The following is a 25498-nucleotide window of genomic DNA, read 5'->3' on the forward strand; positions in this document are numbered from 1 at the left end:
CCTGCCCAGCTTGGGTGCTTGGGTTTCACTACCCCTCCATGGGGGACGAGAGGTTCATTCCCTTGTGGAGGGTGGCAGGCACCATTATATCCATCCCCCTGTTCCAGTGCGAGGCAACCCTAGACCAGCAGAAATAAGTGGAATAGTTTCCTTCATTCCAATCTCTTCAGTCTTTCTCTGGTTCGTAGGCCAAAGGAGCTCCTGCCAGAGGGCGGAGGCTGAAAGAAAGATTAAACCCTGGGTGCACAGCTGGGCCCAGGATGCAGAGCTGGGCCCAAAGAAATGTCCTTCTAAGGCTTGAGTTCCCTGGGGACAGGGAGGTGATTTCTTCCCTTAAGAACTCTCCTTAAATCTCTGTTGGGAATGCTTGAATGTCTACAAGTGACAGCGAAATGTCAGCCCCTCCTTCCCCAACCTTGTTCCCCAGAAACAAGGATGCTCAGTTAAGAGCTTCAGGCTCCAGGGCCATGGAAGGCGCATGAGAGTCTGAGTGTCCCCAGCCTGTGGACCCTGGCGGGCAGCAGGCATGGGCGGCTGGGCTCCCCAGTGCCCTCGCCAGGATGAGCAGCGGGGAAGGCACTGGTTTCCCCATGGCCTGGCATGCTGAGCTGAGTGTCAGACGCTGGAGTGGCAGGAAAAGGCCACAGCCTTGTTGCCATGGATATACGGAGGCGCCATTAGATGCTGTTATTTTTAGCCCTGCAGTGCCAATTTATCGGTGGCATCCTGGGGACACATAGGAAAGGCAGGAGCACTCTGAGGCTGGGTTCTGCCCTGGACAGGTGGTCTAGGAATGCTCTGTCAGGCCAGTAGGGCAGAGGGGAGAGGAAGTACAGGAGGGAGCTGGCTGATGGGGCTGGTGGGAAGGCGGGGGAAGGGGAGGCTGAGGAGGCACCAAGCTGGGTTAGTACTCCACAGAGGGGGAAGATAGATGGAGGCTGTCACTGGGCTGCTTTCTGGGTCAAGACAAAGCCCATGGGGCTGATTTCCAAAAGTCAGATCCCCATCCAGGATTCGGCTCTGGGGCCAAGTCTCAAGGCCCTACAAACCTAGGCCTGTGGCTCAGAACTTTGATCTGAGGCTCACTGTGGTCAAAGGGCCATGGGCTCCACAGAAGCGGAGTGGAGACTGGGGAGGAACTGGCCTCAGCACCTCTCATCCTCTTGCGGGGCAGCTGAGGTTTCTGGCCACAGCCAAGTGCACACCATGGTGGGGACACTGGGGTTTCTGTCTTGGCACCCCACCTTCTAGGGTCTGGCCTGAGCTGGGTCCCAGCCTCTCTGTGGTGGCCCACACCCTAGCATCTGGGCCTGGCTTCAAGCCTGGCCCCCCATGATTCTAATCATGGTCCTTTCTTATTTTTTAGTACTGGAGATGGAACCTAAGGTGTTCTACCTCTGAGCGACACCCCCAAGCCTTTTTATTTTTTATTTTGTTGTGGTATTGGGGATGGACCCCAGGCATTCTACCTCTGAGGTATACCCCCAGCCCTAATTTTTTTTTTCTTTTGTGTGTGTGGTACTAGGGATGGAAACCAGGGGCATTCTACCTCCAAGTTATACCCCCAGGCCTATTTTTTATTTCTTATTTTGAAACAACATCTCACTGAGTTGCAAAGGGCCTCACTAAGTAGCTGAGGCTGTCTGTGAACCATGATCCTTCGGTCTCAGCCTCCCAAATGCTGGGAATACAAGCATGAGCTACCATGCCTGGCTTTTTTGTTTTTTTCCCCTGTGGTACTGGGGGTGGAACCAGAGGCTTTCTACCTCCACGCTATCCTCCCAGACCTATTTTATACTTTATTTGGAAACAGGGTCTCACTAAGTTGCTGAGAGCCTCACTCAGTAGCTGAGGCTGACTTTGAACCTGTGTGATCCTCCTGTCTCAGCCTCCCAAGTGCTGGGATTACAAGCATGCGCCACCATGCCCAGCCGGCTTTTTTATTTTTTATTTTGAAACAGGTTTCACTAAGTTGCTGAGGCTGGCATTGAATCTGTGATCCTCCTGTCTCAGCCTCCCAAGTACTGTGACTACAGGTATGTACCACCAAGCCTGGTTGTCCCTATTTTTATTGTGGAGAATAAGACACATTCCCTGCCATCAAGAGGACTCTGCCTAGGTGCAGGGGATGGTGACAGGGGTCCCTGGCTGAGTGACTCTAATGCAATAGCGTAGAAAGACCAAGGTCAGGGCATGTGGATGACGGGCAGGTGGGAGATGGCCTCTGGGGCCTCTGACTCTTTTCCTGGGTAGAATAAAATTCATCAGCTACTATTTGGGGGGGGGGGACCTGAGATCCCTTTAAAGATAACAAAAAGGTGGGAAGAGACCAGAAAACTACCAAGGCTCTTCCTTACCACCTGCCTCCCAGATGGGCTGACATTTCAGCTATGGACCCCCTGTTGGAGGTGGTAGCAAGGCCCAGAACAAGCCCGTTTGGGGCAACGCCTGGTGCCCAAGATGCTTTGCAACCTTCTACTCCCCCCAGGCCCTCCCACTGGGGTCTTACCATTGACAGTCAGGGTCACCTCTCGCTCCCCGGCTCCCACCCGGGGCACCACAGCCCGGCACACGTATTTCCCAGCATCTTCCTGGCGCACAGATTTGAGGGTCAGGGTCTTTTCATTGCTCAGGACCTAGAAGAATGGGGCAGGGTCAGACACGGAACAGAAGGAAGGCTCTGTCTGAGTGCTTCTGACTCTCTTAGTATCAGAGGGCTGGCGTAGTCTCCTCACATAGACCTAGGGCAGGTGGGAGGCTGACTGAGTCCTGCAGCTGTGGCGAGGGAACCCCGCCCACACAGAGATGCTGCCCCCAGGACAGCCCCTAGACAGTGCATGTGGAGGCAGGGGCGGGCGCTTGGCTGGGGACTCAGCCCTCATACAGGCAGGGCGCTGACCTCCCGATGCCATTCTGGCTTCCCCTCTCCCAGGCTGGCCACTGGTGAACTTATCCAATAGCCGGACCTGGAGGGTCCCCGATCCTGTGTTTTCAGAGTCATTTTCAGTATCCCTTTGGGTTATGGCTTGGGGTGGTGACAAGAGATCAAACTTTGGCAGTAGCTAGACCGTGTTCAAGTCCCAGCGGTGAACTCCTTGTGGTTTAGGTCAGTTACCAGCCATCTCAGAGGCTCTGTTTCCTTACCCACTCGATGGGGAGATAGCACTTCATAAGACAGTGTGGCATCTGGTATCTGGCCGCAAAGAGATCAGTGTCTTCCTGTCCCCCCCCACCCCCCCCCTTACCCAGGCTTTCTTACTCTCCTGCCTACAGAGGGACACCTGGAAAAATCACGATGCTAAAAAATATGTACACTTTATTTTTAATTTATTTTTATTTTTGGTACTAGGGGTTGAACTCAGGGGCAGTATACCTCCAAACCACACTTATCACTCTATTGTATTTTAACATTTTTGTGGTACTGGGGATTGAACCCACAGGCATTCTACCTCCAAGATATACCTCCAGCCCTATTTTTTATTCTTTATTTTGAAACAGGGTCTCACTGAGTTGCACAGGGCTTCACTAAGTGGCTGAGGCTGTACTCAAACCTCTATCCTCCTGTCTCAGCCTCCCAAATGCTGGGATTACAAGCATGTGCTACCACGCCCGGCTCTTATTCTTTATTTTGAAGCACTATCTTGCTAAGTTGTGGAAAGCCTCACTAAGTAACTGAAGCTGGCCTTAAACCTGCCATCCTCCTGTCTCAGCCTCCCAAATGCTGGGATTACAAGCGTGTGCCACCACGCTAAGCTTTTTTTTTTTTTATTTTGAGAAAGGGTCTCACTAAGTTGCTGAGGGTATCCCTAAGTTACTGCGGCTGGTCTTGAATCTTTGATCCTCCTGTCTAAGCCTCCCAAGTACTGGGATTATAGGCAATGTAGCACCACATGTGGTTTAGAATAGGCACCCTTTAAAAGAGGGACGTGGGGGGAAAGTAAGGCATAACTAACTCCACAGCTAAGTGTAACTTTATTTGGGGGAAGCAGAAAAGCCTTTCTAGTGACTCACCCATATTGGCAAACACCTGCTTATCTCAAAGTTCATGATAGGGCAACTCCGAATGTGTTCAGGGTGTGATGGGTGTGGGAAGCAGTGCCTGGCTTTCCTCTCCTATTTCTGGGGTCCTTTCCCTTTTGGCTTTTTCCGGGAGCTGACACCCCCTATGTAACCATGAGTGAGCCTTTCTGGCACACCATCCCCACCCCTGTCAGGGATCTCAGCCGCAGACTCACCACGCCGGAACCCCGCTTCATCCACACGATGGTCAGGGACGGGTTGCCGATCCAGGAGCAGCTGAAGACGGCATCCGAGCCCAGGTCCACCAGCAGGGACTGGGGCTCCGTGGTCATCCGGGGGCCGACTGTGATGGGGATGAAGGAGGAGATGGCTCAGGAAGGGGGATCCTCCTCATTGCCTCCTTCTTCCCCCATTCTGACAGGAGGAAGGGGACAGACAGCAGGTGCCTGCACCCCCTCAGCCTTTCTCTGGGCCCACAGAAGTGAAGGAAGTACTGGTCTTTGGAAGAGATGCTTGGGCCCAATTTCTGCTTGGATTTACCCCCAGGTCCCCTTTCCATTGCCTCTCTCTGCCCCATCTTACCTAGCTTCAGAGAAGGGAAGAAGCTTCTACTCCACTGTGTGGGCAGAGAGGCTTCCTCCTGTCCCAGAAACCTTGGAACCACCTGGTCCAGCTCCCTGAGCTCTCCCCGGCGCCCTGCCTAGAGGCTCTGAAGAGCTGAGGAAGCAGGGCAGCATCTGTCTCTGCCTCCTCCTGGGCCTCTCCATTGGGCCTCCCAGATCCTCCCCTGAGTCCAGCTGCTCCCAGCCTCCTCCTCAGTCCCATTGAAGATCAGCCCCGGATGGCTGCTACTACATGCATATGGGTGAGCATCATAAACTCCTTTTCCTCCCCTCCCTCCCCAGCTCAGGCTGCAGATCCAGCCTTGGTCCATGGAGTAGCCAAGGGTGTGCAAAAGGCCGGCCAGGCAGGCCTTGGAGCACTCGGTTTAGGTTCTAGAGACCATGTCCAGTTCTTTGACATAAAGTGGGGGAGGATCAGGTAAAAAGGAGTTTGCAGAAGTGCTTTTAAAACCATGAGGGCAGCACATGACATATGACCTAATCACGTTGTATGTGTGTGTGTGTGTGTGTGTGTGTGTGTGTGTTACTGGGGATGGAACCCAGGGGTATTCTACCTCCGAGCCTACAACACCAGCCCTATTTTATTTATTTATTTATTTATTTATTTATTTATTTATTTATTTTGGTGGTACTGGGGTTCCTGGAAGCTACACTCCCAGATATATTTATTTATTTTTAATTTTGGAAACAGGATGTCTTAAGCCAGCGCGGCTGGCTTCGAACCTGCACGATCCTCCTGTCTCCACCTCCCAAGCGTGGGGATTACAAGTGTGCGCCACCACGCCCGGCTTTATTCTTTATTTTGAAACAGGGTCTCACTGAGTTGCAAAGGGCCTCACTAAGTAATAGTTAAGGCTGTCTGGGAACTGCGATCCTCCTGTCTCAACGACTACTGTTTTAAGTGCCTCCAGCTGGCTGGTTCTGAGCAGTAGGCTAACTTGCTTTGGGTCCCTGTGAGGAGGGCGGGGGGTGGGGGGGCGTCCATGATCCTTTCAGTGGGGCAGTGGAGTATGGATGGGGTGAATTTGGTTATTGCCTGCCTCAGTGCTAATCCTGCCACTTAAGCCCTGTGAGATCTCAGGCTTCTTTCTCCTCATCTAGATAATGGGAATCATAATATCTACTGTTGGACTTTGTGCTTGTGTTTCTCTCAAATTTTTATGTTGGAATCCTAAACCCTACTGTGATGGTGTGAGGAGGTGGGACTTTGGGATGGGGAATAGGTCACGAGGGTGGGCCCTCATGTTAGAATTAGTGTCCTTATAAGAAGGGGCAAAGAGAGCTGCTTCCTCTCCTCTTTGCCACGTGAGGATCCAGTGAGGGTACTGTAAGCCAGGAAGGGAGCCCCACTGGAATCAACTCTGTTGGCACCCCAATATCTGTTGTTTAAGCCACTTGGATTATGGTAATTTGTTACAGCAGATGGAGCAGATGCTCCCTTACTGGGTCATTCGTAAGGTCAAACTAAACACGAAACATGACATGAAGAAGCTCTTTGTAAATGCAAGGCATTGTATGCATGTGTTCTATGTTGTGTGCAGTGAATCCCGCCATGGTTCCCCCAGCCAGACTCCCCAGTGTCTGCCAGCGAGGGGGACCCCAAGATCACTGCACTCACAATAAACGTCGACCGTGCGGCTGAGGTTGGTGCTGCCCAGGGCGTTGGTCACCTCACAGGAGACGGGCTCTGAGAAGTACGTGTAGTCCACGGTGGTCCTGTACACCTCCCCGGATGCCTCTTTGATGATCTGGCCCCGCTTGGCCCACCTGCAACAGAGGCCAGGATGCTGGGCAGACCTCGAATGGCAAGGCTGTTCTTCTGAGAGCTGTGTGCATCCATCCCTAGTAAACGAGGCCCTGGGGCCTCCATAGGGGAAGACTTGGCAGAGGAACCACTTTGGGGTCTCAGAGAGGAGTGGGTCTTGTACCCACCCAGGAGATTGGCCAGGCGGTGGACTCTGGGCCATGGTTACCAGGCATCCAGTGGCCCTCGACAAGTGGGTTATTGTGGAGAGAGGTGATTATCCAGCTGGTTACCCACCTGCCTGGCTAGACCATGTATAACTCAACTGTGGGACACCAACTGGTATGTGCACTGTGAGTGTGTGCTTGTGAAAGTGAGTGTTGTGTACACATGCCCAGGTGCTTATGTGTGCATATATATGTGTGCATGTGTGTGTGTGCATGCAGCCAGTGTTTGCATGTGTGTGAACTTTAGCATGTGTGTGTGGAGGCACACACACACATCCCTAAGAGGAAAGAGCTCACAGCCTCCCTGCTGTAATCTTATTGTAGACAAGTTGCTCTTCAAAATCCCTGAAGTGTGTGTGTGTGTGTGTGTGTGTGTGTGTGTGTGTGTGTGCGTGCATGTGCAAGGTATTGGGGATTGAACCCAGGGGAATTCTCCCATGAGCTACACACACCTCCAGCCCTATTTCATTTTTATTTTGAAACAGGGTCTCACTATTGCTGAGGCTCTTGCTAAGTTGCTGAGGCTGGCCTCAAACCTGTCTTCTAGTCTCAGCCTCCCAAGTACTAGGACTATAGGAACACACTGTGCGCAGCTTAAAAATCACTGGCTCCTCCTACTCCAGTCATCTTGGGGCATGCATCTTCCCAGCGCTTGGGCTCCACCTACCTATCCTCTTAGCTCTCATAATAAGAGTCACTGTGGCTGCAGCTTCAGGGCTCCTGCACCTTTCCTGGGCCCATGAACACCCATCTCCTCCCTCCCTGGACCAGTTCCTCATTCCTTTCTGGCCTGTCCAACCCTGAAGACCGCCACTTCTTCGCCTCCCATGGAACACCTAGGCTGGCACCATGCAGTTGTTATCTTGAATTAATATAGGGTAATTATTAAGAACACGATTAATAATAACAATTATAGTTCAACAACAGAGTAAACCATAGCTCCCTGAGAGCTTAAGGAGCTTCCCAACAAACCATTATGAGTTATTCATGAATTGTTTCAATTCCTATCTTTAATTTAATGACCAGGCTTAATAGTCAGGCACAGCCCCTGCCTGAGGTGGATTAATGCATTTTCGGGCTCACAGCTGGGCGTCTCTGTAGAGACCCTATTTCTTCCACTCTAGAGTGAGGGGGTTTGGGTGTGGGAGGAGGGCGAGGCCCTGCTCTGCGCAGGCCAGGCCTCTGCATCTGGCTCCTTCCAGCTAGCCTCTCCTCTCATGTGAGGGACTGAGTCAGAGAAGGAAGAGACAAGAGGTTGTGGTGGCCCCGGAAGAGGAAGCTTTCTGGCCTCCAGGGAGCCCTGCTGTCTGGACCGGCCCTCTGTGGCAAAGGACAGGAAGGAAGCTCTGACCTTCCTCCCTCAGGGTGGCACAGGAGCTGGCTGTGGAGGCTGGGTCTTCAGGGTCAAAGGCTGGGCCATTGGGGAGCTTTTTTTGCCCCCCTGGTCCTCTTGCTCTGCCATCTTTCCTCCCCTCCCTAAACCTTCCCACACCAAACAGCCCTACAGAGGATGTTTCTACACGGGCAAAGGCTCAAACGCTGCACCCTGCAGCTCAGCTGGTCCCAGGACTAGGGCTGGGCACCAAAGCGCACTCCAGCTCCTGAGGTAGGATAGAAGACACAGACTGGTAGAAGGGAGACGAGGGACAAAACAGGAGCAGCCATGATTCAAAGTTCACTTTCACACTCTCAAGTGAGCACAAACAGCACAATTAAATCGATTATAGGAGCTTATCTGCAGGTCATCTGACTACTGCAACTGTGTATCGTCTTCCACCAAACCCTTAACTGGTACATCAGCGTAGACCCATTTTTAAGTTCACAAAACAAAACAATGAAACGCCTTGGTAGGGAAATTATTAGATGTTTTTCATCAAGAACAAAGAGGAAAATAAGCCCTAGTTGGTAATAGTCTAGTCTCCAGAACAAAGGAAAACAGAAAGCATCCTCTTGGGTCATGTCCCTCTATTATAGATTTTATATGTATAAATATGCCCAGCTAAGAGGCAGCGCGTGTTTGTGCCTTCAACACCCATGCTCTGCCCTGGCCCTCAGAGTATAAACTTCTTTCTTTCTATACACATAATCTATCTGTGCCTCTCTGTGACCTGTCCTGAAATTCTTTTCTGTGATAACATCAAGGTCCACCTTCCCCTTGGGGACCTCCTCAGTTCCCCTACACTGGCTGATACCTCCTCTCTCCCTGGCCCCAGGCCTCTGCTGAAGCCCCTCCACCTCTCCAGCCCTTCAGAAAACCCAGTCAGCTTAAGATTTTCCCAATCAATGTCTAATTTGCTCTGAACAAATGTAAGAGGATTAATTATTTATATCACAGAATCAGGAGGCCCGGCATATCACATCCATCAGGTCGACATGTCAAGCAGCCCCGCACTTCATCTGGCAGGACAGCAGCAGCCCCTCACCCGGTGTCTGCTGGGGAATGCTGGGAGACCTTCAGGGGAACTGGCTGGAGCACTTCTTAGGGGCTCTGGGCCCCTGAGGGCAGCTGAGGTGACAGCCTCTATGCCCAGCCATGCTCCTTTTATGCCCAGCCATGCCCAGCCATGCTCCTTTTTCACCGTGGGGGTGAAATCTCTCTAATTTCAGAGATTATAGACTCTTAGGTGGACTAGGGAGGAAGCAATCAAGACAAACAGAAGTAAAGAAACAAAGATCTCTGTAATCTTGTCAAAGTGTGTTGGAAAAAATCAATGTGCTTATGTGGTGAGGTTTGCTTACGTATTTCCTCCTGGGTTCCAACTCAACGGTCCCTGGGGATGCGGGCTGGGGAAGGGCCCGGGTGGGCGCAGGTTGCCACCTCCTCTCTCCACAGTGCTCCTACTTCCTGCCCTCGAGGCTCGGCCCACCCTGGCTCGCTGGTCTTTTCCTGGGGGCCAGAAAGGCTTCCCCAAAGCCTGTGAGTCCTCAGGTAGCCCAAGCCCAGACAGACATGCTACTGGGGCCCTTGGCTCATCAGAATGCCACAGAAGACAGTAACCAATAAGAACTACAATGAATGTTCCTCTGCACACCAGGGCCTCCCCGGGATCCTGTGAGCTCCAGGGTGGGAGTGGGAGGGAGGGAATCCCAGTGTCATTGCCTGGGAAAATCTGTTTGTTCTCTTCTCTGTGTATTTTATTTATTTATTTATTTATTTATTTATTTATTTATTTATTGTGTGTGTGTGTGTGTGTGTGTGTGTGTGTGTGTGTGTGTGTGTTCAATCTCTACTAGCAGGAATGCATGCTAGTAGAGATTGAACCCAGGGGCATTCTGCCTCTGAGCTAAACCTCCGGGCCTATTTTGCTTTTTATTTTTTATTTTTTGGTGTTGGGGAATTGAACCCAGAGGCATTCTACCTCCAAGCTGCCCCCCCCTCAGCCCAGTTTTATTTCTTATTTAGAAACAGGGTCTCACTAGGTTGCTGAGAGTCTTGCTAAGTTACTGAGGCTGGCTGTGAATCTGTGATGCTCTTGTCTCAGCCTCCCAAGGTACTGGGATTATACGCCTGCACCACCATGCCCGGCTCTTACTGTTTATTTTGAACCAGGGTATCACTAAGTTGCAAAGGGCATCACTAAGTTGCTGAGGCTGGCCTTGAACCTGCAATCCTCCTGTCTCAGTCTCCCGAGTACTGGGATTATAGGCATTGGGCACCACACCCAGCTACGAGTGCTTTATGATGCCCGCTCCCTGCGTATATTTGCACCTTACCTGCCTTCTATCATTATTATACTGTTTTGTCTTCTTCAAGATGGGTGACCCTGGGAGTCAGGCCCCACAGCTTGATTCCTAGGGGTTTTTTTGCTTTATCTGCTTGTGGTCAGAAGGCAGATGTGGGTGTCCCCCTGGGAGCAGAGGCTGCTCTCCACTGGGATGCGCTGGCCTGCTGTCCACTCAGACTCTGCTCACTGGTGCTCAAGTGGCCGGCAATGATAAGAAATGGAATTTGGGAGTTGCAAACCCTGGTCCCTGGGGGCTCGCAGGCATTTAGGGAAGGGTTGAGAATGAATGGGGCAGGGTGTCTGCTTCAGCGGGGGCTCTGTGAAGGGCGGAGCTGCTCCAGGGAACTGGCATTAGAAGTGTTATCTAGGCAGCTTATACCTAATATTTAGGGACCATGAGCTGAGAGCTGTGAGGAGGGAGGGAAGCCGGTGCTGAGCAGGAACAGAGGGGAAGTTCAGAGAAAGCGAGCCTTAGGTTTTCCTTTTGCATCTCTAGTCACTTCTACACACATACCAGACCCCAGCCAAACCAGACCTGCCTGTTGGACCTGATTAGGATGCATGATTCCTGGGAACCAGGCGTCTTGGGCTTGGAAAGGGCCCTGAAGGTCATCTGTGTTTCCTGCTCCAGTGCCAGGAAGGGTTAAGTCGGCGGAGACAGATGGGTTTCCATCCTGTTTTAAAATGTCCTTAGAGAGAGGCTCTGTGCCCTTCCTGGGTTTCTGGTTCCAGCGCTGCTTAATTATCCGCACCGCAGGGAGCTGCTCCTTATGTCTGACCCGAATCTCCGAATGCCTCTTCGGCCCATTTCCCTTCCTCCTGCCCACTGGGTCTGCACTGCCTGCATCTTCCCTCTCCTCCATTCCCCCTGGCTGGCTGCTTTCTTAGCCTTGGCCGTTAGCATCCTCGGCACTTGCTGAGGCTGCAGCTTAATAACCCAAATCCAAGGCGAGGTGATGCCCAGGGCTGATGGGAAGGGACGAGGCCGGCCTAGGGCCCTGGTGACTTGCACATGGCATAGAAAAGGAGGAGAGGCCACCTGTCCTGTCCTTGGTGGCCCGAGGTCACGTAGCGTCTGGAATCTCATGTTTGCGGAGGTGGGGAGGTGCCTGGAGGAGCAGCTCTGTGCATTCATCTGATTAGTCAGATGCATTTAAGGAGCGCCTGCTGCATGTCACGCACTGTGCAACATGCTGGGAGCCATAAGGGGCTAAATCGCAGTTTATGCCATCAAGAAGCTCTGTCAAAAGGCAGCGGTACAGCTTAGCAAGTTCCTCTCTCAAATAAAAGAGCTGGGGGTGGAGTTCAAAGGTACAGTGTTCCTGGCTTCAACCCCCAGTACCAAACATAAAAATAAAAAGGCAGAGATAAGCATGTAAACACAGTGATGTTTTCATCGATGTTGCGGGCAAGGCTACGAGGGCCTTAGGCTCCCAGGTGCCCACTGGACCCTGACAAGGCACACAGTGCTGAGCACAGACTTACCCATTCTCCTGGCAGTTACCACTCTTCTTGTGAGCCTCTCTTCCTCTTTTCAGAAAGACTGAATAAAGGAGCTATTCAAGTGGGAGGGTAAGTGCCTCCCACCCTCCATGGAAGAGAAGTCTGTGCTGTCCAAAGGATGGGAAGGGCCACCTGGTAGGCTCATGGCTGGGTGTGCGGGTGAGGACACCACTGTGAGCCACACGTGTGGACTGTGACATCCCTGTGACAGGTATGGGGTGGGGAGAGGCTGGGCTGTGCCTCCACAGCTGTGACACTCACCTGTACTGGGTGACAGCTGGGTTGGCCTTCGCAGAGCAGTGGAAGGTGACGACGTTGTCCTCCAGCACCGGCTGTGGTTCCACAGACAAGTTGACAAGAGGGGGGTCTGTAGGAAGAAGAGATCCACTTGTGGGCTGGTGAAAGAATGGGGCAGGAAGACCCTGGGGTGGCGAGGAGGGTAAAGGCATAGATCCTACCACTCAGGGTCCCTCAGGGCAGCTACACCCTGGTGGTTACCAGAAAGTGAGTGGGGACCTGCTTTAGATAGGCCTAGAGGGGGACCCAGGAAACAGACTCGTGGCCCAGTACTGAAATGAACACTCAGCCAGGGTGTGGCTGCTGCCCACCTTCCAGCTTCTGGGCAGAACAAAACTCTTCAGAGAGAAGTGGGGAGAGGTTGTGGGGCTGGGGGTGTGTGCACCCCCAGCTCCATTTCAATGCAAGCTTTTTGCCGTTGACATGTCTGTTTGTTATCTCTCTGTGTAAAGGTTCCAGGGCATCTGGTAACTTGAGAGTGGCATCTACACCCTTTCATCTACATAATCATCCCCACTGAGTCCTGACTGGTGTCACCAGGTCCTTAGCTCCTGGGCTGGGGCTGCTTTTTTATTTTGACGTGTTAAGAAGCCAAGCTCTGAAGTGCTAAATGGTGGGAGGTGGAGGACACAGAAAGTCAGGGAGAGGGAAAGAGACAGAGATGGGAATTGGATAGAGACGCTGATATGCAGAGAGCTCTGCGCAGAAGGGATGGGAGGCAGCCGGAGTGGCGTGTATGTGGAGAGACACGGAAACACAGGGGAAGACAGAGATCTGAGAGAGACAGAGATGGAAACTGAGATGAGGAAGAGAGAGGGAGAGACATAGTCAGAGAGACAGAAACACACACACAGACTGAGAAATGCAAAGAGAAAGTGAGAAAAGGAGACAGAATCACAGAGAAGCACAGCACAGAGAGAGAGAGAGAGGGCCCTATATGCAGAGATGTATAATCAGACAAAGATTTCATACCCAAAGCAGAAAAGACAAAGAGAGACCCAGCGTGCCAAGATGGAAAATGACAGGGTGTTGGAGAGAAAGACCAAACAAAATAATGAGGTCTAGAGAAAAGAGAGAGGGAGAAATAGACACTGAGAGGTGGTAGGATGGGGAGAGACCTTGAGGGGTCTGCAGCAGAGAGGCAGAGAGGCAGAGGTCAGCCCTGGCCCTGCCCAGCTCAGGGGCAGCTGGCTTTGGGCCTCCAAAGGCTGGGTCACCCTGTTGCTGCTGGGCTTCTGTGGCTCCCAGGCCCTGGCACCCCCAGGCAGTCACACTCCAGCAATGACCTCAGGCCAATGCCGTCCTTCTCTCTTGTCAGGGCCTGGAAGCCTGGCTAAGTGAATGGGCAGCTCTGTCCCCATGGCCTAGCCAGTGCCCTGAGCTACATCTTCTGGGCTGGTCCTCACTGATGAGCAGAACAAATTACTGAACTATCACAAGAACTTTCTGGGGAGGGGAGTCAGCTCATTTTCAGATAAATGAATTAGGCAATTTCTCAGAGACTGTTAAGAAAAACACTGACCCCTCTGAGACTCTTTATAGTACAGAGAACAAGACTTTAGCCAGTGGGTACGGGCCCCTGGTTGAGACAGTGGGGGTCCTGATGACCCTCAGAAAGACACGCACACAGTCCCCAGCTGCAGACTGAGCCTGGCGGTGGTACCCTGACTGCTGTCCCCTCTGTGCCAGGGGGTCAGGGCTGTGAGATTCCTGGTGGGCTCTGCTGGCACCTGTAGGTGCTGAGGAGGGAACCCCATCCCTTGAGCAGCAGCTGGACACCTGTTCAGTAGCCTGTTCTCCTCACATCATGTCCCAGTCCAGGATCAGGGACCACAAAACTGGGGAGCATCAGGTACAGGAGCAGCAGGCCTGCCTGCCTTTTTGTGGGAACTGCAAGGTGCTATTGGAAGGTGGTAGGACATTTAAGTACTGTGGCCTAGTGGGAGGTCTTTAGATTATTGGGGGGTGTCCTTTGGTGAGAGACCATGGACCCTGATCTCGTCCTCTCTTTCGCTCCCTGTCTGTGAAGTGAGTGGTCCTGTCCCACCATGTGCTCCCACCACAAAGTGCTGTCTTGCCACAGGTCCAAAGAAACAGAGCCAGTGGGTCAGGAACTTTGTTTTGGTTTAGATATAGAATGTCCCTTAGAGGACCCCAGGCATTGACAATGTAAAGTGTTCAGAGGTGAAATGATTGAATCACGAGGGTTCCAGTCTCATCGGTGGATAAACCCTCTCTCTCTCTCTCCCTCTCTCTCTCTCTATCTCGTTCTCCCTCCCTCTCCCTCTCTCTCATTCTCTCTGTTTCCTGCTGCTATGTCCTGAATTCTGCAAACATGACCTGGCCTAACAATGAAATGAAACATCTGAAATCTCCAGAATTATTAATAAATGAATCTTCCTTCCTTTAAGTTGCAAACACTGGGTATTTTGGGTCAGAGCAGTGAGAATGCTCACTGAAACATATGGGAACCTCCTCCCAAACTATGAGCCCAAATAAACATATCTCTCTCTCTTTCTGGCATTTTGTCTCTATGTTACACATTCAGCCCTAGTTTTATTCTTTATTTTGAAAAATGGTCTCACTAAGTTGTAGAGAGCCTTACTATGCTGAGGGTGGCTGCAAACCTGCTATCCTCCTGTTTCAATCTCCCAAATATTGAGATTACAAGTATGCACCACCATGCCCGGCTGAACCTTTTCTCTTAATAAGTTTATTATCTCAGGTATTGTGTTCTAGTGACAGAAAGCTGACTAACATAGATAGGCATCTCAGTGGTCTTAGTCTCAGGTATTAAAGCATAATGCAAATGATCACAAAGATGTATGTAGCAAGGAGTCGCCATAAGGACTCTCCTTTTACCTCCCAGGAGAATTATGACTACCATCCCCGCCATCTTAAATCCTGAGGCCTCTCCCCAGCTGCTGCCAACCAGCTTCCAGGGCAAGGCTGGATTGTAAGTCTGGCCCTCTTTCCCTGTAGGGCTGGCCAGTCAAGTTGGGGATCCATGGAGGCCCAGAGTGGAGCTACATCTTGCTGTGGAGAAGCAGGTCTGGAGCAATAGAAGTTTGGTAATTGTGATCTGGGTCCTCATGTGATGAAATCAGAACTGAGAGGTGGGGCATGTGAACCAAGTTCTTGCTTGAGAAAGTGAGGGTGTCAGTTCAATGGAATCTAGAAGCTGACTATGGAACTTGGGGGGATGCTCCATTTATAAAGCCCTGAGCTGTGAGAGGCGGGGTGGGGATGGAACACACACCTGTTGGAGGACCCTTCTTGTGCCCACCATCATCAGTTCAGCCCATGGAGTCAGACTCTCTGCGGCTTCTTCCCTCCCACTTTGCAATATCCTTGGTCCCAAAGGGCCTTGGGAGGACAGTCCTCAGAGGGCTCCACTCTCGTCACTTTTACCTGCGTCTCCATCCCAGACTCAGAGATGTCCCTTCTCCACCCCTCCCCTCTGCTCTGCATGCACAGGATATGAATTTTCAGGAGTCTGCCAAGCTCCAGAGGTATAAATAGTTTATGTCATATCCAACTATTAAACATGATTTTAATCCCACTTGTGATGTCGGCTGCATGACTTGCAGGAGGGCAGCTTTGATATAGCTGGTGGAACTGAGACCACGTTGAACAGATGTTACAGCTGAGAGTCTGTTAATGTTTCCATCAGCAACCTGTGTGTGTATGTGTGTGTGTGTGTGTGTGTGTGTGTGTGTGTGTGTGTGCACGCGCACGCACGTGTTCACATGTTTTCAGGGAAAGTATTACATGATGAGGGGCTGGGAGAAGAGAGAAACTTCATGACTCAGTGATTTTATAGCACATCCATTTGAAACTTGGCAGCTGGACACAGAGTCCAGATGTGGCGCGGCTTTGGGGGTGTTAAGCTTTCTCTCCCATTACTCAATCTGGGGGCTTTGTCTTCCGTTGGGTAACATATAAAGACCAAGGGAAACAAACAACAAATGTGCTTCTGCTGAGTTCAGATGCTTCTTGGTTGACGGAGAAAATGAGCAGGTTTGCACAGGCGGCTCTGATCCAGCCCACGGTGTCCATGGCAAACAGGCAGACGTTCGCTGAATGAACAAATGAACCCATGGAGGAGGAGGAAGGGAGGGCGTGAGGCATGGAAGAGGCTGTGCTTTTGCTCGGCAGGCACCTTCAGCTCATGAGGGAGTGCTAGGGAAAACCAGTGAAGGCCTGTCCCCTGTCTGGGCTGGGTTGTGGGATCCCGGGAGAGTGTCATGCACCAGAGGCCATGAACCCCAACAATCAGATACACTGCTCACAATGTGTCAAGCATGGGGCTAGGGGTTGGCATGAATAATTTTATCCTCACTGAAACCTTGGGAGATAAGTCTGATTATCTCCATGTACAGATGAGGAAGTTGAGGCACAGGGCAATGAATTAAGCAGGCGATTGTCACTCAGTGAGTGGCAGAGCTAGAATTCAAACCGGGAAGGGTGCTGGGCCTTAGCCAGCCTCCCATACTGCCCTGGATGGGGCACTTTGAGGAAACCTGGCTCGTGGGTTCTATGCCTCACTTTGGCTCAGATACCCTTGGAAACCCAGCCAGCAGAACAGGGCCCTGGCCAGGCCATGTCCTCTCAGTGTAGACCCTGCCATCTGCACAGCCTGGCAAGTTGATCTTCTCTGAAGTGTGTCTAGAGGCCGGCTTTGAATGGCTGGGTGGGCTGTTACAATAATGACTATCTTGTTGATGCTGGGACAGGTTCTCCTGGGGTGACCAAGAGTGACCTGCAGCGTGAAGGCTGCCATCTCTCACTGCCAGGGCCCTGGCTGCGGCTGTGAGGGAGTCAGCTGGGTTGTTTCTTCTCTGCAGGATTTCATAGCTGGCATAGGCCTCCTGTCCAGGTTGGGGACCAGAGGAAGGAGAACAGGACATGAATGGCAGCCTGGAAGTGGGGGGCTCAGATTTGGCATATGTCTGGAGAGAATGTGTTCCTTCTTGGTCAGTTGCAGAGCAAGAAGAGACTTTGGATATCATGGGTCAGATCAGACAAGAGGCCAGTGTCTTGGCATGAAGGGGCAGGCTCAGGCTGACCTGGCTCACAGTGGTGGAGCTATTCTGGATGCAAGCTGTCTGGTCCAACAGCATCTTGCCTCATCTTCAGAGCTGGGCCTGTGCTCCTGCTCACCAGGGCAGAAGCAAGTGGTACTGGGAGCCAGTGCAGGACCAGAGGCCAGGAGAGGGAGGAGTTTCAGGTGCAAAGGTTAAAGAGGTCCTCCCTCTCAGGGCCCACCTGTACATACATGACCCTCAGTGGGAAGCCTTAAATCTTGTGCGCTGGGTGCCTCTTTATACCTTCCTGGCTCTAGGCGTGGCAAGGGCTCTGTGGCTCAGCTCCCATTGAAATGAGGAATGGAAGAAGCCTTGGAGTATGTGTGGGTCAAGGGGGTTGTTGCTAGCTGGTGGGAAGAGAGTGAAGACAGCGCCTTCCCAAGAACTTGGCTGTCGCGCCTGTGTGTCTAGAACCTACTGATGTTTATTGACATTTCTTCTTTCCTCTGAAATCTAAACAGTGTTTGTTGGTCAGGATTCTGGGTGCTGAGGGGGAACTTCTGCTCTCTGGCTGCCAAGATGGGATCTGAAAACTCTAAGACAGTCAGGTGGGTTCTAGGTCCCTAGGAGCCATGTGGAGCTAAGTCCTCAAAAATAAAAAATTAAAAAGGGCTGAGGGTGTAGCTCAGAGGTAGAGTGTACCTGGGTTCAATCTCTAGCACCAAAAAACAAATAAACAAAAAACCCTAAATGATATAATGGGTACAAAGTACCATTCTTCTTCCTCTTTCTCTTCTTCCTCCCATGACCAACTCTTCTGTGTCAGCAGCCCTGAGCACCCTCTCCAGGGCTAAGGGTTCTGGAGCCCATTCAGACTCCAGCATTTCCACCCTGGCTTCCTCTCCAACAGCAGACTAGTGGGGCCAGTGACTGACTGTATTTATTGGTATGGTAGCTCCTCCTTATATAGGTGTCAAAATGAGCCTTGCAGATGACCTTTGCAAAGGACCCTGATCTGTGCTTTGCATGACAATAAGAACAAGATGGTCCTTTGTACCCATACATACAAACTAGTCAATCACAGACCCAACTGGTCCATTTCCTGCAGACGGCTTGGACCATAGTCAGGGGTGCCAGGTGGTACCAACTCTGGGCCCGGCCCGGTCCAGTGGGGCTGATCAGTACTCACGCTGGATGTCAATGGTGACTGAGGTCTCCTTCCCTCCGGGGATGGCTTTGTTGGTGGCACGGCACACGATGCTCTGTCCATTCTCTACGTCACCAGGGGAGATGAAGAGGGTGCTAACGATGCTCTCACGCTTGCCATCGCGAAGCAGGGTCTGGAAGGGGAAAGGGAGAGAAGGCCTCACATCACTGGGCTGGTTTGGCCAGAGTGGCTAAGTGGAAGACAGGTCCCAGCTCAGAGTAGAGAAGAGAGTCGTGATGGAGTGTGTGCGGTGGTCACAGTAGAAGCCCAGGGTTGCCAGTCTCCATGCAGAGCTGGGGGTGTATGTGGGGTTCCTCTGGGCTACCTGTAGCTCAGAGGCAGAATGTTCATGGGTTCAGTTTCTAATACACACAAACATACAAAAAAATGGAGAGGAGGTGGAGGTGTCTTCAGACAGACTCAGAGATGGCAATGATGCTGCTACCAGGAAAGGACCAGCAGAAGCCACCAGAAGGTGGGAGAGGCAGGGAAGACATCTTCTCTAGAGCTCTAAAGGCAGCACAACTCTGCCAACACCTTGGTTTCAGATGCGTTGGCCTCCACAGGTGTGAGAGAAAGAATTTCTGTTGTTCTAAGCATTGAATTGTGGTGGTGCTTTGTTATGGCAGATCTAGGAAACCAGGCTGGGTCCTGAAGCCACTGTTTCCTGTGTTCTGAAGTTGTTGCTTTTTCCTGCTGGATTGCAATCATTCCGCAGCTACTTCCTCCATTACAGTTGTCTCCCCAACCCCTTTGCAGCTACCTCCCCATCAGTTTGTATAGGCCCAGGCTGGGGAGGAGGTGCTGGTGGGAGGGCCACTTCATGTGGGAACTGGAGTCTGTTTAGCTTTCGAAGCCTTCTTGTTTGGTCCCAGAAGGGACTTCCCTTCCTCCAGGGTGGAGGTGCTGGATAACTTGGAAATAGATGACTTCACTTCCTCAAAACTTCCCATAAAACCACAGGGACATTGTCTCTTATGAGAACCCTGAAAAGAAGGAAACTTTATCCCTGTTTTGCAAGAGAAAACTCAGTCCTAAGTGATACAGAAACTTTCTGGGCAGGGCTTAGACTAACACTTAAGAAAGGGTGACTCCTGAGCAGTGATCCTCTGTCCTGCCTCCCTGAGAGGCCAGAGAGCAGTTACTACGACCTGGGTCCAGCAGGAGGAAATAGAACAATTAAGTAGCATGGAGGCTGGTTAGAAAGATATTAATAACCCGAAGGCTGCTGGAATCTGGTCCTCTGGGTCCTCAATTTGATGTGGTCCTCTTCAACTTGGGGCAAAGCTTGTGGCCTCTCGGTCTTGGAGAACCTGGCCTGAGCCTGGATCTAAATTAGTACAACCTTAAGCTGAGTATGGTGGCACATGCTTGCATTCCCAGTACTTGTAGGGCTGAGATAGGAGGATTGCAGGTTTGAGGCCAGCCTTGGCTACTTAGTGAGGCCCTCTACAACTAAGTGAGACCCCGTTTCAAAATAAAGAATAAAAAATAGGGCTGGGGGTGTAGCTTGGAAGTCAAATGCCCCTGGGTTCCATCCCCAGTACTGGGAAAAAAAAAATTCAGGGCATCCTGCTTTAGGTAAAGTCAGACTATGACATTCTAGAGAGAGCCGCAGAGCAGGGCAGTAGCCCTGGACTTTCACCTGTGCTCTATACCAGTGGCAGGGCCTCAGAACTCAGGCTCAGTGGCTCATGAGACCTCATAGCACTTTGTTTCATGGGAGGAATGGTGGTGGCCCTGGCCCTGGGGGAGGGGATGTGATCACTCCCTGAAGCCCAGGTGTCCCAGAGAGTCTTTGGGTCAGCCTCTGGGCTGGGGTGCTCAACTGGAGTCTGGGGAAGTGGGTTTAGCCCCAGACCAAAGCCAGCACAGGAAGAAGCTGCAGCTTGGGGCTGTTCAGACCTCACCATGTCTATAAATAGCTACGCGGTAATAAGAACAATTTCCTGGATGAAAATAAGAGCTGGGGATAGGATGAGAGGAGGAGGGGTCGCATTGTTCTTCTCATCTCCTTTTCTTTATTTTTCTGAGGTGCTAACAAGGGACATTTACTGAGTTGGACCCTGTGGTGCTGGGTGCTGGGCTCTGGGTGCTGTGGCAGGGAGCCGGCTCCAGCAGGTGCCAGTGGGACAGGAGGGGGGCTGGGCTCTAATTAGGCCCTCTGACTGCTCCCCCTTCTCCGGGACCAGCCTGCTCCTCCGCCTCGCAGTGATGATTAATGGCATATTTACTTTGTCCGGGCGGGTGCTTTTCTGGGAAATAAAAATTCTGGTTCAAGTTGTTTGTTCCACCTAATTAGAGAAAAAAGGAGATGTGTTCATTAAACAAAGGGGAAAGCAAGAAGAGGGAGGGCGCCCAAGTGCTGCCCCAGCCCTGTGGGAGCCCCAGGGTCCCTGTCCTGGCCCTGGCTCTCAAGGGACCGCTAGCCTGGACAGCAGCCCCAGTGTCGAGGGCCGGTCTGCGGGCACCTGTGGGAGGAGGCCAGAGGCCGGGGACCAGGGGGGCTGTCTTCATCCTGAGTTCTCCTTGCTTCATTCTTTCCAGATCTCACCTCTCCCACCTTCTTTCTCTTTACTCTTGCTTCAATTCTCTTTTATGAATCTCCCTAGAGCAGCACTTTTCTCATATGCAAATGAAGCCTTAGGACCGGGTGGCCTTGAAGGTACCTTAGGGTGGAACCTGCAACAGTTTGCCGATTCTCTGCCGACTCCCCAGCCCTTGCCCCTCCCTGCCTCCTTCTCCCCTCTCTCCTGCTCTCACTGAGCCTGGCTCTGGGGACTCACCCAGGCACCTAGCCCCCACCTCAGGCTTCAGAGACCTTCAGTAGCATGCGAAGCAGCCAGGGAGGGTGTGGATTATTAATGCACGTCATCATTAATGGTAAGTCACTAGTTTCTAGTCTTGTCCCTCCAAGGCTCTGGACCCCAGCCTTCCAGTTGCTTTTCCTGCCCCATGTAACTGGTGGTGGCTCCAGGGGGCCCGTGGGGACCCAGCCCAGGTGTGTGTGCAGATATGGCCTGGCACATATGTATCTTGTGCCTGAGAATGAGCATGCCAGGGCATAGTTCCTGAAAGTGGGTTTCGAACCCTCCCCTGCCTGTGTGAATACCCCTGTACCCAACACTTGCACTGGCCCAGTTTGCCTTCATCTCTGGTTTCCCAGCTGTGGTCTGTGAGGCTGGCCTGAGGGGGCACAGTGTGCCCTTGGGGTGGATGCCCAGTGTAGGTGGCAGTGGCTGCTTTGCTCTTCCCAAGCCCCCCAGGGCCTCAACTGGGCAGTGGAGAGCTGGGTGAACCCACAGACCTGGGCAGCCTGCAGGAAACTCAATGTGTGGGTGCCCCAACCCGGTGCTAAATATGGGCCACTCATTGATATGCAAACAGCCTGGAGAGGCCTTGAGCAGCCCGATTGCCTGGCAACAGCCTCCCTCCTCTGCTCCTCACCTCCCCCACCTGCTGGGTCCTTTTTTTTTTTTTAAATCTTCCTCTGCTTCCCCCTTTTATAGCTGCTTGGGGCTCCACATGGGTCTGCGCTCACCTGGACTGAATGAGGTGTGTATGGATAAGGCAAAGAGCTGCACTGTGTCACTGACCCCAGATTCTGCATCTGTGCACTAGGACCAGAAGGCCAGGGTGAGAGGCGGGCCCTCATCCCTTTCCTGAGGGGCTCTGGAGCTCCTCTTAAGCATGCCCCCCCTCCCCCCCAGTGGAGGCCAGTGGTGGGAGGGTGGCAGCCTGAACCTAGAGGAAACAGAGAGGTAGGGCTGGAAGACTGCGTAAGACCAGCCACCCTCCAGCCTGGCCTGGCCGCCAAACCAGGGTCAAGGTCTAGTTCCTCACCTGGGAACGTTGCAGGGGGTCCCAGGGAGGCTGCCTCTGGGCTCAGCACACACCCTTCCCTCCTTTCCCATCACCTGTTTTTCCTCCTGGGTTTGTGGGTTTGCTGACTGTGTGACCTTCATTCTGGTATCAAGTCCAGAGAAGCAGGAGGAGCAAGGGAAAAGCTGGGCTGCCCCAGATACCCTGGACTGGGTGTTCAGAAGAGATGGAGAGAGGCAACCAGACAGACACCCCCTTGTGTCTATCAAAGCCCACTCCAGTACCCAGACCACCAGGAGAAGCACTGCCAGCCTGAGCCGGGTGAGGGGCCAGAGGCTGCCTCGTCCCCACCTCCTCCTGGGAAGGGGCTGCGGGTCCTCCAAGGATGAGGACGCTTCCCCTGCTGGTCACTTGGCGGAGTAGCAGAAAGGAAGGAGGCTTTGAAACCAGGGATTTTTTATTTTTTTTAATTGTACTGGAAATGGAATCCAGGAACGTTTTACTTCTGAACTACACCCCCCAGCCCTATTTTATTCTTTTATTTTGAAACAGGGTCTCACTAAGTTGTGGAGGCTGGCTGTGAACCTGGGATCCTCCTCTCAAGTACTGGATTACAAGTGTGAGCCACCATGCCTTGCCTATGGCTGGTTTTTATGAAAAATAAAAATAAAAAACAGAGCTGGGCATGGTGGCACATGCTTGTAAATCTAGCATTTGTGGCCAGCCTCAGCTACTTAGTGAGGCCCTTTGCAACTCAGTGAGACCTTATTTCAAAATAAAAAATAAAAAATAAAAAATAGGGCTGGGAGTATAGCTGGAAGGTAGAATGCCCCTGGGTTCCATCCCCAGTACAGAAAACAAAACAAAACAAAACAAAACCAAAACCAAAACCCAAAAAACAAACAACAACAACAAAAAAAATAGGGCTGTAGATTTTATAGCTTTGTGAATTCTGGAGTCTGGGAACTGGGTTTGGTGGCTGCAGGGGCCAGTAATACTAGTGAACATTCATAGGATCCTTACTTTCAAGGCATAATTTCTTTTAAGTCCTGCAGCAACTCTTACAGGTATCCATGATTATTATCCTCCCCAGTTTGCAACTGGGGACACGGAGGGAGAGATATTAAACCAACATAATATGTGATGGAACTCAGGTCTATAAGACCCCATGGCCCGCTCTACTCCGACGCCAACACAGCATCTTGGAAATGAATGCAGGTGGCCTGGTGGGTCGGGGCCTGTGATGATCCAGTGAGGGACAGGTGGAAGTCCCACAGCCACACTTATTAGGACCTCACTCTGCCAGGCACATCTCTCACTCCGTCCTGACAACTGTCCTTTGACACAGGTGCTGTGGTTGCTCTCATGGCACAGATGAGAAGACTGAGGCACAGCAAGGGTAAATGGTGGCAGAGACCACCAGCCCCGGAGCTCCTAGGCTTAGCCACCCACCCGAGGGCGGCCAGCATACCTGTAGGAGCTCCTTCTTGCTCTCCCAGCTGCTGATGCCCCAACCCCTCCTGTGCTCAGCCGTCCTGGGCTGCTCTGCCTATGAAATCACAAGTCTATGGTGATGGTCCTTGTAGTTCTGGGGAATGGCACTGGGAGGGAGGAGGCGGGGCCACCTGACAGACTCTCCAGCCTGCTCCCTGCTGGACTGTCCACCTCCTCAGCGCACCACACGTCATATGTGTGCAGCTCATCAGAGCTGGAGCATCTTTCCAGGGCGTTAGATCCAACCCCTGTGGTCCACAGTGAAGAAACTGAGTCGGGGAGTGAACTGCCTGCTGGGGCAGGGACAGGGTCTGATGAATCTAGGGCCCCCTGCCTCGTGCAGCCACTCCCTTCAAGGTGGTCTGCACAGGGAGGGGCAGGTGGGGGCAGAGGGTGGGGCATGGCCCCCTCTCTGTTCTCCGGTGACATGGCGCCAGGCCCTCTGAGGGACTTGCATGATGTCAAGGTGGTCCTGAGGCAGGTCCCACAGATAGCCCCAACCCCCCTACCAGGCATGGTGGCACACACTTGTAATCCCAGTGCTTGGGAGGCGGAGACAGGAGGATCGTGCAGGTTCGAAGCCAGCCTTGCTGGCTTAAGAGACTCTGTTTCCAAATAAAAAGAAGTATAAAATAGATCTAGGAGTGTAGCCCGGAGGTAGAAGGGTTACCAGGAACCCCAGAACCACTAAAAAAAAATAACCCCAACCCCTCTCTTTGTCAGATGGGGCCTGTGCTTTGCAGGACACAAGCCCTGGCAGGGCCGGGCTGACCAGCTTCAGGAAGGACTGGGCCGGCACCCAGACTGGAGGAACACCCCCTTCCCTTCCTTCCCATTCTACTCTGGAAAATCTATTCCTTCTGCCATAGTTTTGTATTTCCTAACATAACAGGGTGGCTCCAGCCCAGGATGTGATTTATCTCCCAAGAGGGGTTTTATCTCCCAAGAGGCAGCTTCTTCCATTGGACTCAGGCCCAAGAGCAGGCGTTGGTCCTGGGCTTTGGATCCAGGCTCTGGGTGGTGGCCAAGCTTTGATCAGCAGTCCTGGGATGACCCTTTGGCAGAGTAGGCAGTTTGGGATGGGAAGGACACACTCTTGGGGTGGAGACAGCCTTGTCTCACATCCTCCGCTGAGGGCAAAAGGCTTTCATTTCTTTCCAGGACCCCTGAAGAGGAGCCAGCAGTGGTTCAGGATTAGGGAGCAGGCTGAGCACCTCCCTACTCTCTGTGGCTCTGGAGGGTCCAGTGAGAAGAGAGTTCTGGGGTTCTAGGAGTGTGTACCCCTGGGGTTCTGGAGGCTTGCACCCCTGGCTTCAGAGCCCAGGGACAGGCTTACTCTGGACCCTTATACAGCTGGGTATTGCCCTCCGTGTTTACCACTGCCCGTCTGTCTGAGGCCATCTTGGAAGGACCCCAGGGAAGAGCCAGTCCTGGATGTCAGGAGACTGGGGCTCCACCTGGCGCTGCTACTGGATGACTAAGGAGGGCAGACCCTTCCCTACAGGGCTTTGGTTTTTTGTCCCTGGACAAAAGTGCTTGAATCACCTGTCCTCTAAAGTACCCTTCTTTTTTTTTTTTTGTGGTACTGGGAATGGAACCCAGGGGCATTCTACCTTCGAGCTACACCCCCAGCCCTATTTTTATTCTTTATTTTAAAACAGGGTCTCACTGAGTTGAGAAGGACCTCACTAAGTAGCTGAGGCTGTCCACGAACCGCAACCCCCCTGTCTCAGCCTCCCGAATGCCGGGATTACAAGCGTGCGCCACCACGCCCGGCTTATTACCCTTCATTTTAAGATTTCTGCAGCA

General features: G+C 52.2%; 1 protein-coding gene across 3 annotated transcripts in view; it reads right to left on the reverse strand.

Annotated features, from left to right (window-relative positions):
* The window catches only part of KIRREL3 (kirre like nephrin family adhesion molecule 3), a gene marked incomplete at both ends in the record, with an annotated part of 594525 nt that overhangs the window by 24829 nt on the left and 544198 nt on the right, over positions 1 to 25498 (reverse strand). For all 3 annotated transcript variants that reach the window (XM_080714131.1, XM_080714132.1, XM_080714130.1), the window contains 5 exons: positions 2510 to 2636; positions 4236 to 4363; positions 6262 to 6410; positions 12104 to 12209; positions 18356 to 18506. In XM_080714131.1, coding sequence (XP_080570257.1) covers positions 2510 to 2636; positions 4236 to 4363; positions 6262 to 6410; positions 12104 to 12209; positions 18356 to 18506 — 661 coding nt within the window. The remainder of the gene's footprint in view (positions 1 to 2509; positions 2637 to 4235; positions 4364 to 6261; positions 6411 to 12103; positions 12210 to 18355; positions 18507 to 25498) is intronic.

Source organism: Muscardinus avellanarius (genome assembly GCF_963383645.1).
Source record: "Muscardinus avellanarius genome assembly, chromosome: 1".
In the NCBI taxonomy this organism is placed as follows: domain Eukaryota; kingdom Metazoa; phylum Chordata; class Mammalia; order Rodentia; family Gliridae; genus Muscardinus; species Muscardinus avellanarius.